We start from the raw sequence: 23,242 nt of genomic DNA on the forward strand, positions 1-23,242 counted from the left end.
AGGTTGGATGGTACTGAAAATTGTCCCATCTGTATAAAAAAATAAAAATAAAATCGCGGTATGATCTGTGACTCATCATAACAGCAGCAATTATTTTTAGGGATTTTCCTTCTATTTCCAGATTTTAGGAGAAGTTGCTTGATGGGCAAGGAACATAAGTCTGTCACTGAGATCTAGGCAAAAAACCAACATGAAATCCAGCTATCTTCTGGAAACGCTGCCAGGCTGTACTCCAGCCTGTACTCCAGGCTGTTCTCCAGATGTGAGAATTGATGTCATCACATCAATTCTCTGCTTTGAAGAAATCTTGGTTTTTTCCCCAAACTTTTACCAACTTGATCCCATCTTTCTCCTGCAAATGCAGAGCTCTGCCTTATTACAGAACCTTCTGTGGATCTGGAGAGCCAGAAATGTAATGAAATTGTCTAAGTCCACATTTAACTACTAATTTTAGTATCAGTGAAATACCGCCCACAGTGGATTTATAATCAGTGGATTATAAATCTGAGGTACTACTAAGCATTGTCTTGAATACTTCAATGCATTTCACTTTAATCTCAGTAGTGGAACCCACAAGACCTATGAGGTCCCAGCTTCAGCATTCTGATAACAAGTCATCCATTGCAGCATTCCCAAATACAGTAACAAGAAACAAAACTAGTAGAAAAGCACTTGGGAAAAGTACCAAGAGAGAAGGCTGCTGTTTTCTACTGCCTGTATGAGGCAGCATTTGCCACGCTCAGCAGGCGGTAACTTGAGATTGCTGTATTGCACACAGCCTTTCAAATGAACCTCCTAAAACATTATTCAGTGAAGCTGTAAATACTTCATTCCACATTTTTAGCAAGACGTTTGCTTCGGCAACTGTAGGTCAGTCCTGTGCATCTGTTACCAAGAATAAACTGAGATTCTCTGAGCAGGTGTATTGCACTGTGGTGTCCCTAAAAAGTTTACCTGCCATTATAGTTGGGAAATAAGTCACCCAACTCCAAGTTTTTAATCTGTGAGGCTTTGCCTTCTGGGCCACACAGCCACTAACTGACCACCTGAGACAGCAGCATCAGTTGAAAAAACAGGAGGAAGAGCCAATGTTTTTCCATTCTTATCATCACATACATGAATTACTATGCGTGTTTTAAGACTATTCTTAATGAAGCTCATTTTTTACCATTGTAGTTTTTGATTACTTCTGTTATCTAATTGAATTAGGAGGTAAAGAACGATCTTACACAGTTATCACTGTAAGGGCCATCATCAATTAAAATACCAAGAGCTATGCTGCCAAGGTTGACAACTCATGTTCCTAATGCAAAGCACTGTTCAATGTCATCACACGAATGTGCTCACTGAGCAAACCTGACCTGAACTGGGCAAGGCACAGCCCAAAACTTTTTCCCCACTGATAATGCATTACCCCTGCTGCACATCACACACAGTTCTTCCCCCACAACCCCTGGACTACTTTGGTCTGGAAATCAAAGTTTCTATGACACAGTTCACAGCTGCAATAACTATAGTCTCACCAAATACACCACTTTTTGCTTGTACCAGGTTCTTTGTTCTTGCTTAGACTGAGGGACTCCCATACAGAAGAGCAATGGATTGTTTCCTTTTTCTTCTAGGCTAGACATTCTAAATTCAAGTAAGTTCTTTTTCCTTAGGCTATTCTTACAGTCAAAAGCTACAGACTCAAAACATGGATAAATATTTCCTTCAGCCATGACTTGAGGTCCTGGCAATCGTACTTGCAACATACTAAACAACACTTCCAGCTTTGTGAAGTTCCTTTGTCTCTTTCCCTGCCTTTATATGCATATCTCAAACTAAAATCCAGATTGTCCTCAATAGTGATTTTGAAAATTCAAGAGTGTTAGACCCCACAACTCAAGAGATTAAGGTACTCGCCTGGGAAGAGGCATAGGTGGCTCTCAATCCCATCTCCAGTGGACACACATCTACAGCAGAAGGCATGTACAGCACTTCACTGGAGCCTGACTCCCTCCCCAGGCAGCACTTAAACTGCTCACTCCCAATTAACCACAACAATCACAGTGGAGACTGCATGTAATACTATTTACTTTTCCAAAAGAAGCCATGTTCCAGGTTCCTCTTTGTTGTTAGAAAAACAACTTTGCACTTCAGTATACAAATACAGTACAACTAGCCTGCAAAATTGACCCCCACTGGTATTTACTACTTCATACACTGTTGGTTAAGCTGTAGAAATCACTTCTTTCAAGTCAGTGCCACAGTATCAAACAACACTAGGCCAAGAAATTCTCCTTTCTGATCCAAGAAGATCAGCCTCCTTCATTGATTCTCCATGTAAAATTAATTTGGGGTTTTCATCTACTTACTATGAGACACATCAACTTTACTTGTAAATTTATTTTAAGAGGATAGGTAAGGCATAACATACAAAGAGCCCCTTTGGTTTATGATAATGTTGTTAGGAACACTAAATAACAAACAGTAGAAAAAACATTTAATGCAAAGTTAAATACAATACAAACTTTATTAAAAATAGGTTGCAAGTGAAATACAGTAGAAATGGGAAACTACAGCAGTTTTGATGTTTTTCATAATAATGCACAGACAAATATGAAAAGCACTTTTACACATATTCACACTTGACCCGAATGCCCAATAGCGGCCAAATCCACTCAACTGAAGGTTATAGGTATTTTTTTGCTAAGCCTTTTTCAGAATCCAGCAGCAACAGTAATTCAGCAACAGCATAAGTTTTTTCCTTAAGGAAAGCTTGTCACTGTAAGGCTGCTAGTGTTCTCAAGATAAATTGGGAGAGGCTTGCTTTTCCTGATGAACAGACACAGCAAGCATGCAGATCCTTCATTAACACTCTGAACCAGTTTAATCTTCTACTTCATATTTAACAGGTGAAACGGTAAAAGCACACTTTCAAATAAGAAACCTGAAATATGTAAAAAATATTTACACTCCAATTTTCATTAACTTGCATTTATTTATCATACAACTCTTATTAAAAGTGATTTCTTTCCTAAGGCAGTGAAAGTCTACCCCTTTGTATCTGGAAGTGTGCACAATTCCCTAAATATATATTTATAAGAGAACAATATGATACAGGAAAAAAAAATCATCTAAAGCCAGTAAAGGGCTTTGTCAAATAGAAAATTTATTTGGAATCACAATATATATTGTCTTAACATCACACAATGAGAAAAACTTCGATGAGGTCCTTATTCCCAACATCATCAGCCACATAAGCATAGCTGAAGAAATAGTGGGAGGAAAAAGATTAACAATTTAAAATTAAATAAGGCTATTACAGTGTGAAAAAATAGCTTGAACTGCCAAAAATGTTTTCAGTAACAGGATGTCAGTAAAGCCAGCTAGACTGAAGAAGAGCTCACTAGCACTGCTTCCTCGGCATAAGCAGTGATGGTTCCTTGCCACCACACCAGCTCTGTTAATGACCTTACTAACATTCCCACTCCCAAACTGCAGTATTCTATTTGATGCTTCATACTTCAGCCTTTTTCTCTAATATGCCAGTTCACATCTCCATAGAACAAAAAAATCTATTGCTGAACTGGTAACAGACTCATCAATACGGTTCCATGCCTAATTACCTATTAACTTCTAATCTGCCTTTGTCAGAAAACATAGGTATCCGTTCAGCTCACCTTGAAACTGGAATCATTACTCCTCACCTCTAACACATTACTAACATTTTGGTCCTAGCTGATGGAGGGCCACTAGTGTAGGCTACTATCTATTGCTTATGTAATTTTTAATGAAACAGTTAACCAAAGGTTTTTATCTTCACATTTTTGAAAGTCTGAAGCACATATAGTGAGGATGCATCAACATACAGACTTTTCCATAACTACAGATAAACTCATAGGCAACCATTTTAGACCCAACAAATATGTAGGACTAGAAATGTTTTTATTCCAAGGTTCTACCTACAGAATGTGTGTTATTCCAGTACTAAGTAATGGTAAGATTTGTATTGATATGATCATTCTATAAACACCATACAGTATGTCAAACTTGCATATGAAGTCTCAAATTTAAGGTGGCCCAAATATTGGCTTCTTATCAAACAACCTAAAATACTAATTTTCTAGTGCACAGCTTAGTTTAGGCAGTTCAAGCTATTCTCACTCTCTCTGCTCAGCAGCTAAAACAAAAGTGTGTCTGTAAAACACCAGGAAACAGAACTTATCTTTGACAAGTGCTACTTGGTCTGGTGCACAAGAACTTAACCCCCAAAACAGAAAAGAAAAAGTTACCTTCACGTGATTCATATCTTTAAAATTTTACAGTGCTTTCATTGTATAAACCACAAGCTCCTGGCAAAGTAATCAGTTTTCTTGCTATTGCGACATCTCTAAATCTTAATTAACAGTCTTAGATATAGAGGAATCAAAGTCACTCCTTTCAGAAAACATTCACTTTCTGTTCATTAGTAGTGTGCCCCCCATCTCAATCCCTCAATTTGGAGATCTTCCGTTACATTTGATAAGGTGCTTTAATCTTATTTTGTGTTCAACTCATTTTCCAGTTCCATTAGTTTCCTAGAAGCTTTTACTTTATTAGATACATCCTGACCCTGTGAAAAAAGTCGTTGGCGTTCCCTGAACGTCAAGTTTTCTGGTGCTCCAGGTAAATCTCCATCTTGACTGGAAAGGAAAAAAAAAATACTTTTTAAAATTCTGATCTCCAATACCCTTAAACATAATAATTCTTAATTACATGTACTGACTAATAGCTTCTTTGACTACAGCAAGTCTCCACTCTGTGTTCTGCAAGGTTTTGTTCCTCACACATACCTTTAATTGTGCTACCACTTAAGACAAATTTATGGCTTGTGACCCTTTCTTGCATCTTAAATGAATGGAAATGCCTGCCAATTTTCAAAGTGAACGGCAGGTATAAACTAAGGCTCTGTCTATATTAGCACAGCATTGCTGCTCTGGCTAAATTAGCAAGCTTTTCTGTGGTGGCACAGGTCTAAGAAAAAGCACTGGAAGACAAAGCATATCTTCAGTATGCTGTATGGTAAAGCTTGTATGAGATATATACAGCTTGCATTATTGACACTTATTACAAGTTTGGTAAGAATCCCACTTGAGAGGTTCTGTTCAGAGTCATAAATACACATAAAACAGTTGCTGCTGTTAGTTTACACAGATCATTTGGTTTACTTAATTGTAGTGCCAAAATTTGCTGCTGTTCAGCAGTGCTTCAGATCACCTCAGGACTTGTGGAAAACTTAGCTGTGGTTTATAGTAACCCATGATAGAGCCAACTGCAGAACTAATGATTAGCCCATGGAGATACAACAACAGCAACAGAAAATACTGCAGAATTTAGCCGAGTCAGGTGTATAAAAGTTCATGGAGTCCTGTATGTCACCTTTTAGATCTTTTGTCTCTTGGATCCCGATAACCTTCCCCAGCAGCTGCTCCTGTAGATCCAGTGTATGAATTTATTCCTTATGCAAAAGAAAAAGTACGTTGAAGGATTGCAGTTACAACACAAAAGTTTTATACTGCATTTCTTCAAAAGGTGCAGTGCTTCTTTCAAGAAATAATCTCAAACTAGAATCAGAAATAAATTTAGAGGGTCATCTGACTTCCAGACTATTTGAAACCAGTACTACCAAATTCCATCCCCCTCAAAACTGCTTAATTTTTTTATTCCTAATTTTGAGTCAGAACCCATTTTGTTTAGATTATCCAGCACACGCCAAATCATGGTCTTTATCTTATTATGGCTTATCTGTAAGACAGACATTAGAAGTTGTTCAAGGAGATCGATGGAAAGAGCAACACACTTCGTTATCCTATGACAAGCTCCACAGGAAATAAGTTAGCTGCAGCTGCTCTCTTTCGAAAGCTGAAAGATTAGTATCTATCATGTTTGCAGTTCAGTAGTCAGAATTTTATTTTCATTTTAGTCTAAGTGAACTGTACTACTCAGAAGATGCCCCCTGTCCCCTGCACTTCAATTTCAAGCAACTATCTTGCAGCACTGCACCTTTAGGTTTATATAACACAACAGGTTTTACACATTATATTAATTCTTTCTAAAGGCCACAAGACAAAACCTTTTATTTCCAATCAAAAATTTCAATAATTTATATTTAAGATCATATTCTCTTAATAACTGTCAAGAAAAGAGTAAAAATGAGTTGTCAGCACACTACTCAGATTTGTCTTTAGATAGTTCTGGTCTCAATATTGTACATGTTATGTCTTGTGAACCTTCTTTGGTACAAAAGGAAATGTTTGCTTCTTCCACTGGTATATACAACTTCTCATAAATATTCACTAAGAGACATATGATAGTGGAACACAGGCAAATTTATTTAGTGTTCTCTAGGCTAAATTTTTTCCACCAAAAATTTGTAGTGGATCAAATCACACTAGGTATGTCAGGCATATGAAGTTGTTTTTTTTCCTCTCAGACACGAGTCTTACATTGATGTAAGTACTACCCTTCCCTGCTTTAGAAAGTCTGGATCCACATGCTGTGGTTCAGAGTTTCATTTGCATTAGGAAAATAGTTTTCATCTGAGTGCTGGCTTTTTCCTTGATTAGTTAAGGGACCCAATGGTCTTAAGAAACCCAGTGGAAGAAGGCACGAGAGCAAAATTTGCAGAAGCGTGGTTTACTAGAGTTAACACTCAGAACAGGAAAGAGCTGTAAAAGACAGGAATGTAACAGAGTCAGCAAGATGGGAGATGGTAAACTGCACAGTGAATTCTGCATTTTGTGCAAACGGCTTTGTACGTTACGCAGGCAGTCTTCATAGAAGCTTGAGCAATCAGGTGAAGTTAACCTGTTCTCATGGCTATTTTAAAAATTATGAAATAAGAGTATTCAGAATTAGTTGTATGGTTTATGAATTAGGCTATTAAAGGCGAAGCATCGTATTACAATATTCCCTTATTGTTACCAAAACCCTAACCAAATCTTTGTGGATTGTCCTTTTGATTGTTTTCCAGGAAAAACAAATGTGCACACACAATACCGCTGAACATTTCACTTTCATGAGATTCATTTTTCAATTAAAATTAACAGAGAGCAGCATTGGGAAATGCAATTATATATGAAATGGTACTCTGGGTTGTGGATTATGGGAGGCAAGGAGAGTGGTGGTGACAACTAGTGACTGATGGTTCTAGGGTTGCTTAATTCACTACATGTCTTTAAAGTGCCAAATAAGGAAGGGAAGCAAGGCCCTGTGGAAGCCTATGTGTTGTGATGGAAGGCACATTTTACTCTACTATAATTGTTTTCAAGTAAGAATTCCTAAAAAAAGAAAGTCCTTTGAAAGAACAAAAATTCAGTACAGATATACAGGACCAAAGTTTCATGTCAGAAGCCCACCATTTTAGAATATTCCTAAGAGCAAGTTGACAACATAGATAGTTATAGTGATTGAAGATAATTTTTTCCACTATTCCCTGTCTTTAATCTTATTTTAGCTCACTAATTCTCTGTGATATCTGGTGTTCCATAGCTAGAGTCCTTCTGATACAAAACTGGCTGTGGGTTTTTCAGTGGCTTCATGTGCAGGGTAGGTATAATGGAACTACCTGCATTATAATGGTAGCACATAGTAGGTAGCGTCCAGTGTGTCTGCTTATACTCCAGTCTAACAAAAACACACTGAAAAGCTAAAACCGTCCCTCATCTTCCTTTAAGATTTGGAACCTATGACAGAGCCAGACAGGAGTGATAGATGGGCTTGCAGGACCCATAGACACTACTACATCTTGAGATCTCACAGGCAACACCAGGGTAAATAATGAGGCTTTTTTTTTTCTACCTTTAAATGAGAATTAGTGTGGATACTTTTTTTTACACAACTTGGGTGCTGTACTGACTCCAAATAGTGAAACTACTAAGCATCAAGTACATCAGTGGGACAGTACTTTTAAGTGAGCTAAATTAATGACCCTTCAGCAATACTAAAACTACACAATACTGTTCAGAGCTTCTCTTCGACACTTCCCTTTGGAAGCAGTCCAAATGTAGCGAAGCCAATTTGCCCTGCAAAGGAAAGGATGTCTTGCTGGAAAATGATGGCTTGAGCCCCAACTGAAAACGATGCAGACAGGAAGCTCAGTGGCTTCATACATATCCTAAATCAGATTCATATACTACTGCAGCTGGATTAGAAGTGCTTCTGAGAGATGGAAGCAATTCAGAGGCTTATATTCTCCCTGTGACCAGGGCACACCTCTGAATAAAGCAAGTAAGTGATTTTCCTAATTCATTAGGTAGTCAAAAAAGTGATGAGGGATATAACCATATTGTAGGCTTCCACCTGTGTAACTGAGACTTGAATCCAGCAAAAAAGTTAGCCATTCTGCTAGAAGCCAGCCTAAACATTTTTCCCTGCAATCTCATGTGACTTGGTATTCATTGCATTTTAGAAAAATGACTTGCTCAGCTGGAGTTGGTTGTCAGGCACTTGTTTACTTCCAGCATAAGTAAAAAGAGTGAACTAGGGGAATAGAAGAAAATAAATGTAGGAAAAGCTGCCAGCAGATGCTGCTGTTTAAAGACGAAGTATTGTATCAATAAACTGCAAGTTTATTAGAGTGAGATGTACTCAAAGAGTCAAGTATATTAAGATTCCTCCTATACAGCAGCAGTTTAAAAAAATGTAGCATGGAACTTTGGACTGGATTAGCTTCGACTTCATCAGTGGAGCTAAACTAGTACTCTGCAGATAAAATATGGTGCTGAGTTACTAGCAACTAGAGTTCTTGAAATTAACTCTTCTTAAAATTAAACTCCATTATGGTTAGCCACTTGGAGTTACAAAAGAAACAAGATGAGGAGAGAAACACAGAGGCAAAGAAGGGATGGGAAGGAGTAAAGCAACAAGTACTAAGATGAAACTTATATCTTTGTCTCTCTGCAAGGAACTGCACTTAAAAAAACAGAACTACAGGAATGGTGCCTAATACATGAAACTAACTGCATGTCCTTTATGTCTCTTGGTGCTTGTGTTTCAGAACTACCTCTACAAAGGTAATTTTTAAAGCCATTTGCACACATGATTAAAAGAGAGTACCCTGGTACCAACAACGAAGCAGAGGATAAGCTCTGTCCATGAACCCATTAGGAGAGGTTTTCTGTGTTCAAGAAAGGTGCACTTCCAGATGCCCTGAGTAAACAATGGTCATTCATACAAAACAAATCACTGAAAGATACAGAGTGAAAGCCAAGACCAACAGTACTTTGAATTGGCTGAGTAGCAGTTAAAATAATTTCTGATTCATTGTATGAAAGATGGAACTTTTGCTTTTGAAAAGTTTGGGTAAAGAGGAAGAAAATTTGAGAGATCAAAATAATTAAAAATTGGAGGATTCATATTAATACCAGGATTTCAGTTAGATCACCAGTGTGAAAACAGTGATTAAGTGGGGGGGAGGGGAAATCACAAAGTAAGCGATTCAATCTAGAGCACCAGAGTTGAAAACACAAGGATAGTTCTGTAGAGATGACTGATTTCATTGTGTCTACCTTTAGAGCTGCTGGAATGGATGAAACTCGGTTTGTTTGATGGGGGTGGGGGCTGGGTTTTTTTGGCAGTAGTACTGTTGGCATTGACTGGAGATGACTGGAATGAGTTGGAAAGAAAGATGCCATCTGAAACTGGGCGAGGCTGGCGGGAGGGCTGCTGTTGCTTAAGGGTGGCAGGAGGAAAGTCACCATAAGATTTTCTTGTGCTGGAGTACTTATCCTGACCTGCTAGATTGGAATCCTCCTCCTCATCATCATCATCATTGTATGCAACAAACTTGGCAGTATATATCGTGTCAGGGGAGAGGACCTGTGTTTTGAGGTAAGAGGTGTTTCGCTGAGGTGGGGGAGGAGGAGCGTTAGATGAAGGGGTTGGGGATGGGAGTTCATATTCCCGTGGAAGTGGAGGTCTGTACAGACCAGGCTCATCAGGTTCCAGCAATCTTCGTTCAGCTTCATCATGCTGCCTGCGCCTTTCAGCCTCTAAGCGACTGTAATATTCCTCTTCCTGTCGCCTCTGTAAGCCCAGAGGAAACAGAAACACACTGGTCAGACATTTCAGTCTAAGAGAGATTTAAGCTTTCCATCACTGAGCTACAAACATCTCGTGTAAATATTTTATTTTTTTTGGTCTTCTTTTCTGGCAGTAAACAAAGAAGGACATCTATATGGACTCAAACAAAGAATATTTACTACTATGAAAAAAACTGGCACTCATGCCTGTGGTCACTAAGGCAACTGCCTGTGTGAACTAAGGGCAATTACAGCATTTATTACTCAAAATGTAACTACAGTTAATAAGGTGCAGATTTACTAAAGCTGTAAAGAATCTGTGGGAGAGGAAAATAACTAAAATTAACTACCATCTTAAAAAAGGAACTTTGTAATTTTGCTTCATGCTTATACAACATAAGTTAATCAACAGAGCCTTGGAATAGATGACTCCTAACAACGCTTCTGGTATAAATACCAGGAAAACTACTTTCATGCAGAAATCAAATTACAAAGAACTTTTCCAAAACAGACATCAAATGAATATTTTAAAAAAACATTTGTAACAGAAACTATGCTAATGATATTTATAAGAGGCTACTGACCATTTAGAAGGCCATTAAATATATTTTATGTATTTTTTGACTTTAAAAGATTATTCTTTAACTAAATAACATTTAACTTTATTCAGCTCTTGTCTAAGACACACTGTAAATTAATACTAGGGTTTATTCAGTAGTTTGGTAACAAATGAAAATGTGTATTTGGGAACTGTATGTTACCAAACCCCTTGTGTATAAGCATAATATAGCTTCTGCTGGGAATATATGACATTTTGAACAACCACCCTATTTTTAATCCACATGTTTAAAGAAATCCACCTTATCTGCTTATCTGTCCACTACTGAGTCAGTTATCCTGAAAAAGATCAGAAATCCAGTCTTGTTCGTGTAGAGTAAAGAATGAAACTCATCCCCTTGTACTATTCTCTAAAACCATTGTACTGATGGTACCAAGTTCCAAGTTTGTAGATGTGCAAATATCTCAGTCAAGATCTGTCAGTGAAAACCCTTTCAAGTGTGTGATCCAAATGTCATTTGCGTGCATTATCATCAGAAATTAAGAAAGCCTTGGTTGTTTTTTCTTGGTTGCCTATTTTTTTTAAGCTTCCTACAGTATACTTTTAAATACTTTCCTCAGTCCAGATACCCTTCCTCACTTCTCATCTATTTCCAACCAAAGCTTAGCTCTCTTCTACTCATCAACTCATGCTGCTTATGAGAAGCAATTTAACAAAGCATGAAAATAATGTAACAAAAAAAATTAATAAAGTTAATACATCTAAGGTTGGTCACTGGGGTTTTTTTAAAATATATTTGCTCAATCTTCCAAGATGACCACCACCACTACAAGATAGCTTTCTTTCTTCTTTCTGAAGTCAGTGTTACTAACAGGCAATCGGAAGAGAAGTAACTGCTCATTCTATAGGAACAAGATGATCTTAAACACGCTAAAAGCCAAATGAACTGCTTTGTCTTCTAGTTTTGATCAATAAAGCTTCTCATGTGTAATGTTCTGAAGAAACCGACAACCCTGAACTTTTACAATTTGTTTGATTGCACAGTGACTTATCTGCTGAAATTATTTATTTGCTTTCTAGAAATTAATTCTCTTTCGTCCAATAGTTCAAACATAAAAACAATTTGGAATACTCGTTACCACTCCACTGTATTTCATATTTCTCTTTGTATTTTAAAAATACTGAAAAAATATTTAAGTGCCATCTCTGAGATATAGCAAAACCCAATACCACTAACTCATCCATTATATTAAAGAAGGTACACAAGTCATGCTGGGGGACTGAAGGAAAACAGGAGGGAACTGACTTCTTCCATAACTTTCAGAAAGGCTCTGAAGGCAAGTCCTTGCCACTGCTAAAAACCTTCGGACGATAAGCCTACTTCCACAATACCAGTCAACTCCAGCCAGCAGGAACGGGCTATTAATTTAATTACTTCTTGGTTTATACTGGAAAAAAGGAAGCCTTGGGCTGTGGCCTTTATCACAAGGGCTACTGTGTTTAACTTCTGCTGACCCAACACTGAGCTGTCCCTGGCTAGGCAGAGAAAAGGCCTGCAAGAATCCCTGCAGCACTTGGAATACCACAACCTTTTCTTCAGCCTCTCTCCTGGTCCGCTCCTCCTCTTGCTGTCGTCGTTCTTCTTCCTGCCTGGCCCTGTCTTCTGCTTCTCGTTTCCTCATTTCTTCCAATTGCTGCTGCCGTCTGCGTTCTTCATCCTGTAACTAACAGAGACACATCTTTAATTTTTTGCCACTCATGTTGGCAAGATGAGTCAAAAAAATGTAACAGAGTACTGGCATCTAAAAATAACTCATTCAGTAGAAAGTGGTATAATACAGATTTCCAGCTGTTAAGAGTATGCTTTGTTACACTCACTTTCCTAAAATCCCTAAGGAAAAAGGAAAAAAAAAAAAGACAGAGGCACACAGAGGTAAATACATAAAAGCACGAAGTACACAGGGAGACATTTATATATATGGACCCCTAGGAGAAGACGGAGGTGACTCACATTCTGGACAGCTTCAGCAATCATAGTCTCATAGGTACAGTAAAGTGAAATTAAATACTTGGAACCAACAGTCCACAGCTCCAGCAGTCGATTGTTTTTTTTCATTCTGGATTAGTATTTAAGCACCGGAAAATCATGACTCATTAGTCAAAGGATCAATCCATTTAAAGTAACAGGCTCATTCAGCAAGTCTGCAAATAGTCTCAGGAGATAAATAAAATCTCCCACTGTATCTGCAGCAGATGTGTTTTGGAAAAAGCAGAGAACAAGGGAAAGAAAACTTTGACTACTGAGATTAAACAGCTCACATGGACAACTGATGTCCAACAGGCAATACTAGTTTATATATGTTTATGATACTGAACTGACAAGAAAACTGAGCAACAACCCACGCTGTGCATGATTCTTTAAAGCTAACAGTATCTAAGCCCTTCATGTACAGGAATATTCACTGGCACAATACTCACAAGTAGAAATTAACTGGATGTTAAACTAACTGGATGTTAACTAAAAAATGCTGTGTTATTTCTTACTGGAGCTATGTTTTAAAGTGATTTTTTTTTTCTTCCACATAAGATTTTTTTATACTGATTGGTATAAATCAGTAAATCATTGGATCTTGCTAAAACCTGCATATAACAAGGGTACTTTTCTACTCCTGGATTTGTTTTTACAGTCCAGCTTCACTTACAGAGAAAGACCCTTAAGATACAAAGCAATAATGATACAGTAAAATTAATTTAGTTTTAATAGACTTTGTGAGGACAACCTTCATGTAAGTATCCCCCCCAATTAATTAATGGGAAATGTGCTTTAAAGCAGAATAGATTTTTAATCAATTTTCCAATCAATTCTGAAAAGGTCTAAATTTTTTTTACTAATTTTCTTGCAATTATTTCCCCCCACTGCTCATTTTTGAGCATGAAAGCTAACAAACAAAATGAATTCATTTCATTTAGGCAGTAATTTGGTGAATGTATACTAGAGGATGCCACCTCCAAGTAAATTTCACTTATTTAGGGCTAAAACTGTCATTCCTAATTAAAAACATATACAGATAGAGATCAATTTGTACTGCAGAGCGGGGAACATAGTAGTTAACTGACTCCCTGCTTGGATTAAGACTTCTCCTTGTCTTGGTTATTAAAAAGACATGATTTGCAAAGGAGATAATATTGCTGTCAAAAGGAAAGACAGCTAATAATTCACAAGAGTTTATACAAGATGAGTAATTTCCTCTTAAAATAAAAAAAGGGCAAGTAAAAACTGCATGATGAGAAAACACAGGAAAATTCCTTGACCCTATCCCAACTGCATTTAGAAAATACCATGAACATGGCAGTTACTGTTCCCTGGTTATTGCATGCATGCCTTTTTGCTTAGTAGCAAATATTCCTATTCATATGCTCTTGTACAAGAAAATATTTCCAAGTAAATTAAAGGGAAAGTAGGACTGGTTTGTTTAATTGTCTTGTGACCTTAACTGAAGAAATAAGGCAGCTTGGGCAGGCTGCCCACCTGGGAACTGTTGTCAACATCTGAGTCATAATAACTGCGAAGACAACTGTATCCAGGTTGGAGGCTATTCTAAACATAATACCTAGTAAAATAACTAAAAACTCTATGTAAGGAACAAGCAAGAATACAGCAACTATCAAGAGATGACATTTCATTTCTTTATGATCAGTAACTAGTTTCTACTTTGGGGCATTCTCAGAGCAAGGCAGGGAGCAGTGGGACGATAAGGCATGCCAGAGCACTTGCAGGCATTCGTGTCTGTCATTGTGTGCATACCACAGTACCCAATTCTAACTTCATCCCAAATTTTCAAGACATGAAGCTTTGTGTCCCGCTTCTAGTAAGAGGACTATTAGATTCCCAGGTCGAGTATTTTGATTTCATGCTTCTTTATCCCAATTAGTTATTCTCGTTTAAAAGTCGTGTTTTCATGTGATTTACTGATTTTGGATTTTCTCCAAAGCTGCACATGCTTATATTTTAACAGGTAACAACTGATCTGTAGCGCCAGAGTGAAGGAGAAGAGTGTTCTGCCAGCTGTAAATGAGCAAAGCAGCTGAGTACAAAGCACCAATTCTTTTCCCCTGCTTTGTCCCAGCTCTACTGCAAAGTGCCAACAGTTCCCTCAGCTGTGCAACTGTCCCCCTATTGCCAACATATGCTCGAAGCACTTTTCCTACCTAGAAGGGCAAAGACGACCACCTTTCCCCTGAGCTATTGCTCCTTGTAAAAAGGCCAGTGGGCTGATCCCTATCAGGAATGTTAAGATATTCACAGGACTGGCTGGCATCCAGAAAGTCTCAGATTTCAGATAAAGTTCATTTCTCCAAGCACTGCTTAGAACACTCTGAAAGATGTTCCAGAAGAATTTTAAATTTATACCTATTTATTTATGACAACTAAAGCTGGGTCAGATCTGATAGTGGCCTGGGGAATTTAAAAAACCAACACTAGGCCAAGCTGACAATTCATCAATTCATGCGTTAACTGTTCATCACCTTTCATCAGCCCTGTAATTAGCAGAACAGCTAACACCAATGCTCACATTAGACATACATAAAAAGCATCAAGCATGGGAAAGCTTTTTTTTTTTTTTAAGAAACAAAGTAGTAATTACTTGGGTACATGAAGTGGCATAGTTGAGATGCATTTATGTCTGGAAAGTCATATGAATAGTATGAAAAAGGTGAAAATAGGAAAAAGCAGTATTTGCTGGGTGTAGCGTTTAACATCATCTATTTCAGAATTAGCTTGCTGCCTTTTTTTAAAGCTAAATTTTTAAAGCTAAATCCAATGAACATAGTAAATTATTGACTGATTCAGGCCATGGATCCATCTAACACAGTATTCTGTCTCTGACCATGACAAGAAGAGCTGCACGTGAGCCTGTCCACTTCTTTTAGTATCTCCCCAGCATTCAGCACAGTACCAGAGATGTCAGCTGGTACAGCCTTGTGTAATCCTTGAAGTAGCTGCTTACAGGTGTGATGTCTATGAATTTGTCTAATCCATTTTTAAAGCTGATGATAACTGTCTGCCTTCACAACCATCTTTCACAGACAGATCCAGAAGTTTACAGTCTGCTTGGTAAAATGCTTTATCTATACAGTTGCAGCTCCAGGGACCAAGGTTTCAGCAAAAAAATACAGGAGTAGAAATAAGAAAAAATACTGATAGCTACTAAGTCTGAAAAAAACATGACTCCTAGTTTGTCCATTAATTCAGAAAGCTGGCGTATTTCACCTTTTTCATTGCTGTAAACTGCTTAACACTTACGAATCTCAGATACTGAACACCTTAGATTTATAAGTGTGTAGATTTGTAAGTTACCTGAAATATGCATTTTAAAAGGTGATTTTGTTTTTCATAAAGCAGTGCCGAATATGCAAATCTGTGTTTTGAACCAACACATTTACAATTTTTTCAAGCAGCATAAAGTAATTATACTAACAAGAGTTGCACACATCACCTTTCTTTCAAACTGGTACACTAATTATACAGAAATACACTTTAAAGGGCATGTACTTCTCTAGAAGACTACAGAACTTCTTTTCCATGTACCCATGTCCAATGAGAGCAAAAAAATACAGAATTAGCTGGAGTCATAGCAATTACTGCTCCAGTTTGAAAGCCAGTTATGTTTTAGATGCAAGAAAATAGTAGTAACCAATTTAAATTGAAATTATATCATAACTGAATAACTGCATGTTTATGTAACCTACTTGGAAATATTAGTTCAGAAGTAATTTCTGAGTTTACAAATAATTTTTATGTTAATGACAAAACTGTAACACCTGTAAGCATTTCAGCACGTTTCAGCATGTGCTGAAACAGTATGCTGTATTTTTAGGCTCTCAAGACAATTTCACTTCCAATTGGAAAGGAATGGTGTTCCTAGAGCTCCTCTGAAACCTTCATGGGTGGTAAAGAGAAAGGAAGAAATCTTACCTCACAGCCTGTTCATTCAAAGTTATTAGTAAGATTTTATAAACACGATTGCACAAAACAGCAGATACATAGTTTTATATTAGACCACTGCTACAACAAACAAATCAAGTTTGCAAGCAGAGCACAACATCTAAAAGGAAGGAAACACAGGGAAAGGAGTCACCACATCTGAAAACATTCAAATGCATGCTTGCAGTTAACTTACTGCTTACTGTATCACAATGATTTCTGAACACCCAAAGATGCCAAATCATCATCCAAAGCATATAATATAAGGAATTGAAATGGCAAAGAGATATTGAAGAGAAAGAAACAAACATACCAAATCTAGAACAGAGATTGCTGGCACTGCAGTCTGCTGCAGGTAGTAAGAAAGGGGAAAAAAAAGGAAGATGCACAGTGAAAATAAAGATAGGTTAGACTTGCACTATTTCAAAAGCATTTTCTTTTATTTCTTTAGTCAGCTGCTTTAGAACATGGAACTGAATTGACATAATCCTGAAATACAGAAATGAAAACAAATAATCCCAAATTTTTATTAGTATTGCTTTGACTCATTCAACACCTCAGTAGTTCTCCAGAGATGCTACTTATTGCATCTCTAGTAGTGAAATGTAACCAAAATCAAACATTAATTCAGTTCAAGACAACTGTTATTTTTTAGTTTCAAAATGTCCCAAAAAGCTGGAAGAACTTTATGCAAAAACAGTGTTTTAAATCCAGCACTTATAGAGTGGACTGATAGCAAGTTATGCAGTACAACTGGCTTTCTTTTAATGACACATGGCTTTCTTAGCCTTGCTACAGTAAAATTTTAAAGACAGTTTGTTGAAATGGCAGTTCTACTTGAATTTTTTATGCGCATAGGTAACTGCTTGTGTGCTACAAATTATATGTTAGGGATGCTGGGCTTTAACACAACCAGTTTGCCAAATATAGATTTCACTTTTCCTTTCTTCAGTTTCCAAGTTTGAGGTATCTATTGTTTTACACAATAATAAAGTTAGCCACAAGAAAAAAAGGAAAGCAATGCAGACTGCAGCGAATATGAGAAGAGTAAGTTTAGGAAATCAAGCTGCCAAAACAATCCTGAACTCAAATACTACTCAAGCCGCTAGCTATTTCTGAATGTCAAAACAAGCATGTCCAAACATTTCTCAAGAATTAAACATTGCTTATCACAGAATTAAGTCAACTTTTCAAGACAAACACACAGAAGACACTCAACATATTACAGAGCTAGTTTTTAAGCCTGGCAAAGCATAGCTATTGGTATGTAACTTGGGTATCCATGCTATTATTCAGAAAAGAACAGGTTTTCCTACAGAAACTTTTTCTCATTAACAGTAGTAGATTTAGCAGATTCTGAGAGACAACAGCCACCAGCAGAGTGATTAAAAGCTTCATCGTACTATTCAGTTGTATTATCTTTTTACGTATGAGCTTTCACAGAACTGAAGCTAAAGTAAGCAAACCTTGTCAGATGCTGATCAAACAAGACACCATGCAAAATTCAGATATGTATGAGTTGGAGCCCTAGACAGGGTGTATTAGTTGTTACAACACTCAAAACCACCTGCTTCAACCCAATAGCTTCCCACTGCTGGGGTCAGCACTGAGGTGGTGGTAAAGGTAGAGGTAACAGCTTCCTTTACTTGGAGCAGACCAGCAACTTGGAATCGCCATTCAGTTCACGATTCCCTGGAAGCACTCATGTCATGTACTAATGTCCAAGACTATAAAGAAAAACTCTTGGGAATAAATATACTGGGGGTGGGGGGAGGGAGGGAGAAATCACACTATTTTTGTTCCTCATTCTCCTACAGACTTTCAAAATTTCAAATGTTTTTGCATATCTTTCTGTAAGCAAATTTCTGCCATATTTTACCTTTTAATCATACTCCAGGTACATGGCAAAATCTCTTTATCCAAAGGGAATTTCTTTCCCCCAAACCAGAAAAGTAAATTCAATTGCTAAATATTCAATTGCTAAATCTATAAAAGGTAGCTTTGATACTTTTATAATACATCATTTAACTGGTGAAGCCACTCTAAGTTATTAATTTTAATATTTTATCTATTTAAGAAAGCTTCATCCTCCTTTACCCTTTAAGAACATCAAAATACTCAGCCAAAGCATGAAAACCCACCAAGCTAGATATTTACAATACTTTTGTCTAGAAAGGATTATCCCCTTTTACCCTTGCTCTTCTTTCTGCCTCCAGTCGCTGCATGATGAGCATAGTATCCACATCATCATCCTCCTCTTCATCATCATCTTCATCCTTTTGCTTTGATTCTTGAAGTCGCTTTTGGAACTGCCACTCAAGCATGAGTTTACGGAGGCGGTCATTTTCTTCCGCTGTACGATCAGGCTTGTTCTGAAGTTCCTGAATCTCTTTACTCAGCATGTCCACAATGTGCATCTGTTGCTGCTTCTCCAGTTTCTCCTTAGCATCCCGTTTCCAGGGATCTGGAGAGAGGCTGTCACTAGAGGACAGTTCTTCCTTGCTAATAGTAATGTACTGCAGATCTCTCCGCTCAATAGTCCGAGGCTGCTGCTGGGGCTGCAACTCTCGAATAACTGTTTCTTGAGACCTCTGCAAAGTTGAAGGCTTTTCTGATTTCACTTGCTGAAGGGGAACAGGAGGAACCACAGGCTGAGCAGGAATTAGTGGCTGAGAACGCATTTGGCCCAGTTTTCTCTCCTGCTCACGACGTTTCCTTTCTCGTTCTTCTTCCAAACGTGCCTTTTCCTTTTCATACCACCTCTGATGCTCTTCTCTTTTTTTACGCTCAGCAGCAGCTACCTGAGAGGATGCTTGTGCTCCTATCTGGTTTGGAGGAGGAGGGGGAGGCAGAGGCAAATCCATTTGTAGTTCATCAAATTCGGCTGCATAATGCACTGGAGGAGGCGGTGGTGGAGGGGGAAGATCTGTTCTGATGGGCTGGGAAATGGCCACTGGAGTCGGCTGGCTAGTAGCTGGAGTTTTCCAACGGCCAGGTCCACTTTTAGCTAAACAAGAACCAGGCGAGACTGGTTTGGAGGAATGGTTCAGATGTTCCTGGCTAGATGTGCTGGAATCCACAGATGAATTCATCCACTGATCGCTGTCCGATTTTCGGTCAATGTACTCCACATCCTTCCGTATAACAACTTCCAAACGATTCCTCTCTGGCTGGAAAACTTTATCTCTGAGCTCTTCTTGGGAACGAGCTACACGCTGAAAAAAATTTAAACAAGGCATGTATATCATAGTCCATCTATATTAAAAGGTATTTGAAAATGGCTTACAAAACACATTCTTATTACTGGAGGTAATTACATTTCAGCATTTCCATGCCCAGTAAGCTTCCCAAAACCAACAATAAAATACTCTTCTCAGTCTTCCTAACTCATTTGTGTGATGGAAGACTTAACAAGCTCCAAAATGCCTGGGAATTGGACTAGGAGGAAGGATGAATGCAAAATGGAGTTTAAGCTGAAAACCTCCCCAGCTCGCACAATTTCTCAGGACTATCCCTGACAGCACCTCCCCCACATGTGACTACAAGAGTCCTGGCAGCTCTGAGCAGCAGCTCAGGCATACTAGCTCTGCCATTCAGGCTTCAGCTGGCTTGACTGAACATCTTTCCTATTGGGAAGGCAAACAGAGAGGCTGCTAAAAGAGAGAAAGGGAGCCTCTGCCCACCCTCCTCCATTAACGGGCGAGATGACCCGCAGGAAGCTCTCATTACTACAGCGTCATTCAGGGTACGGAATCCGGGCAGGCAGGTCTGATTCTACCTGCTCCTGAGGCATGGGTGTATTGGTCTGACATTTTGTTGCTTTTTTAGTGCGTCAAACACCAAGCCTTTTCCTATACAAACTCGGAGTCTCACTGCACTCTACAACCACCTGAAAAGGAACACTGGACCGTAAATTAGACTTATCAAATCTGTTAATGATTTTCTTGCAGCAAATATTCTTAGTTTGAATGTTAGGAACTACTAACCACTGAACACATAATGCACCAACTATCAACAACTGAGAGAAGACTAACAAAGCAAACTCCTTTTCTTTTTCCTCCATCAATGACCTTAACCATGACCTCTAAAGAATGCCTTCTTTGAGAGGAACAAGTGTATTTTTTATGCTCTATTAGTCCAATAGAGCTGAACACACAGCTATTTGTGTTAGATTTGCTGTAAAGATGCACCTAGCCAAACAGTTTGCTAATGCCTTCGGAACAGAAAACAGGCATTTAGCAGCTTTTTTTACAAGCCCAGTTCTCACTGCAAAGATTTAAAGCACAACTTCTTTTAAAAGTCTATTTTCCTCTAATTTTCAACTTAAAAGAACTATTGTACGGCAGGTAAAAACTGTGAACGCTTTCAATGCTTGTAAGGAGATAAAGCTTCTAGCCATTTGCCTTATGAAAATGCTTTTCTGCACTGCATTCAGCCTTAAGACCATAGCTCCAATTCAGTATGAGTCAACAACTTTAACAGATGGGCTTCATCTCACCAGTTTTAACCACCTCATCTATTCACTTAAGCTTGTCTTAAGCAGGGGAGAGATGCATGTCCAGGCAGCAATTATCATAGAATCTGGTTAAGACAAATGGGTAGGAACCATTCTCTGGAGGCAGGAGCCTCCCCCTCTCACACCATTGACAGAGAGCATCTGGACATTAACTGTGCAGGTAAGATTAGGTGAGATGAAATCTGAAAGAGTTAAGCGTGGAAGTTCATCAAAATATTTAAGAATCTATTCACCACAGTCATTTAATATGCAGCATTCTCCTTCAAAATTACCATCCTACTTTGGCTGTAACATCTATACATCTATTTTCTTAACAGCCCAAATAATTAGGATTTGATATCTATAATACTAAACAAACAAAAAAAAGCACTAGCTTTTTATTCAATTGACTTTTTACTGAATTCACTCGCCCATACATCTATGAGTAATCAATAAGCAACCCCTACTTTGCTTACGTACTTGCAATCTCAAGGTAATTTATATGACACTGCTTTTCCAAGAGTAAAACATAATGAGCCTGGTGTAAAGCTGTGCTTTTATTACAGATGAAGAAATAGCGGGAAAAAAAAGAAAAAAAAAAAGCTTTTTCTCTGTATTTTTAAGTCTCACGGATTAGAGAAAAAGATCATCCAGTAACTGGGATTTAGTAGATCTAGGTTTAATTTCCTGTATGACTTGAGTGAAGTTCTCATTTACAAAGAGCAGAACAACATTATTGTTGAATTTTTAAAGGTACAAATGGGGTAAATAAATTTCACGTCAAGATGAATCTGCACTTTGATAATAGATACAATTGAAAATGATATACTTTTTTTTTAACTGAGAGCAGGGAATGTGTTTCAGTGAAGACTTTGGACAGGTCTCACTGTCACAAAGCACTGTTTTATTTCAATTGTAATACTTGCCTTTGTCACTTAAACAATGCACCCTTCAGGCGAAGAGATTTTTCCACATAAAACTTCTTGGAAGAATGGAAGATACAGGTTGTTTTTCAGAAAACTGTGAAACATTTTACAAGACAAACCATACTACCACTTGCACCCCATTACCTCTAACGGGGGATTAAAACATCCCAGATAACAGGTCTGCAGAACGTGTTAACATAAATTCTATGAAAGGAAGAAAAATAAAAAAGAAGGCAAAACGAGAAGGAAAAATACACAACAGAAAAAGGCAGCATAGGCTTCCTGAACCCAAGCCCATCCTGGCAAAAGTATAGTTGTTCCCCCCTTGTAGTATAGTTTCTCCTCAGCAACTCAGAAATCATAGAGAACTGTCTATTCTGAAAAAATGTCTCTAGTAGTCTGGGAGTGGAAAACAATCAGTTTTTTTCTGGTTTGTTTCTTTATACTGAAAAAAATTACTTCTCACCTGCATGGTAGTATTGATAGAATGATTGCTCTCTGCCTGGATCTGTGGTTTTTCTTCATAATTTGGCCACTGACTCTGAGCTGGACCCATTCGATCTTGGGACTTGGAAGCTGGGAATGTGAAATATTCTCTAGTATAGGTCTGTGTTGGGATGGGATAAGCTTCAGGTCGTGGTGGCAGAGTCTGTTCCTGAAAAAGGGAGAAAGAATGTAAGGCAGAATTTTCTTATCACATAGATCCGTATGTAAGATTGTTCCAAACATGCATTTCCCAAACCATTACTCATCTGGGACAGGAGATAAAGAGGTTGTCTAGTATCAAATGTAACTATGGTTATGACTTATGTTTTTATGGTCTCAAAGCCAGTATGCAATATTGTACAAACCCAAGAAATCACAAGGACAAGTTCATGAACAAAATTTAATGAAATCACTGAAAGCTGTCCCAACCTTTCATTAGCTGCAATAAGCAAAACCCCCACCCAGTCACTAGCACCAAGATAGCTAAGACACTGGTTTGACTCAAGCACACTGATGCTATTGATAGCTAAAGAAAGTTTAATAGCCAGCATTTTGCTTTCCACTTCTGACCTCTGTACAAAGATTTCCAGTAGAGACTGAGGTTATTTTGGTGGTAGTTCCAGATGCATAAGCATTCTTTCCCCCAGGGCTTGGAGGCTGATCTGTTGGAAAGTTAAAGGAAGCATTTACGTGACTGTTAATAATAATTTACAGAACTTAATAAAATAACAGTATTCACAAAAT

The 23,242-nt window shown here is 38.0% G+C and overlaps 1 protein-coding gene across 22 annotated transcripts in view; it reads right to left on the reverse strand.

Annotated features, from left to right (window-relative positions):
• Positions 1-2,491: 2,491 nt before the first annotated feature.
• AFDN (afadin, adherens junction formation factor) overlaps positions 2,492-23,242 on the reverse strand; it is a 123,921-nt gene continuing 103,170 nt past the window's right edge. For 6 of the 22 annotated variants that reach the window (XM_027686328.1, XM_027686297.1, XM_027686307.1 and 3 more), the window contains 8 exons: positions 23,069-23,160; positions 22,479-22,667; positions 18,784-19,806; positions 16,905-16,940; positions 12,195-12,329; positions 9,534-10,050; positions 5,404-5,482; positions 2,492-4,667 (listed from right to left, as the gene is read on the reverse strand). In XM_027686328.1, coding sequence (XP_027542129.1) covers positions 4,523-4,667; positions 5,404-5,482; positions 9,534-10,050; positions 12,195-12,329; positions 16,905-16,940; positions 18,784-19,806; positions 22,479-22,667; positions 23,069-23,160 — 2,216 coding nt within the window. In that variant the 3' untranslated portion in view covers positions 2,492-4,522. Of the gene's footprint in view, positions 4,668-5,403; positions 5,483-9,533; positions 10,051-12,194; positions 12,330-16,904; positions 16,941-18,783; positions 19,807-22,478; positions 22,668-23,068; positions 23,161-23,242 lie in introns of those variants that run through there. The other 16 variants (XM_027686401.1, XM_027686440.1, XM_027686363.1 and 13 more) reach the window with 10 other exon arrangements.

Source organism: Neopelma chrysocephalum, unplaced genomic scaffold (genome assembly GCF_003984885.1).
Source record: "Neopelma chrysocephalum unplaced genomic scaffold, ASM398488v2 Primary Assembly neopelma1_23, whole genome shotgun sequence".
NCBI lineage: Eukaryota > Metazoa > Chordata > Aves > Passeriformes > Pipridae > Neopelma > Neopelma chrysocephalum.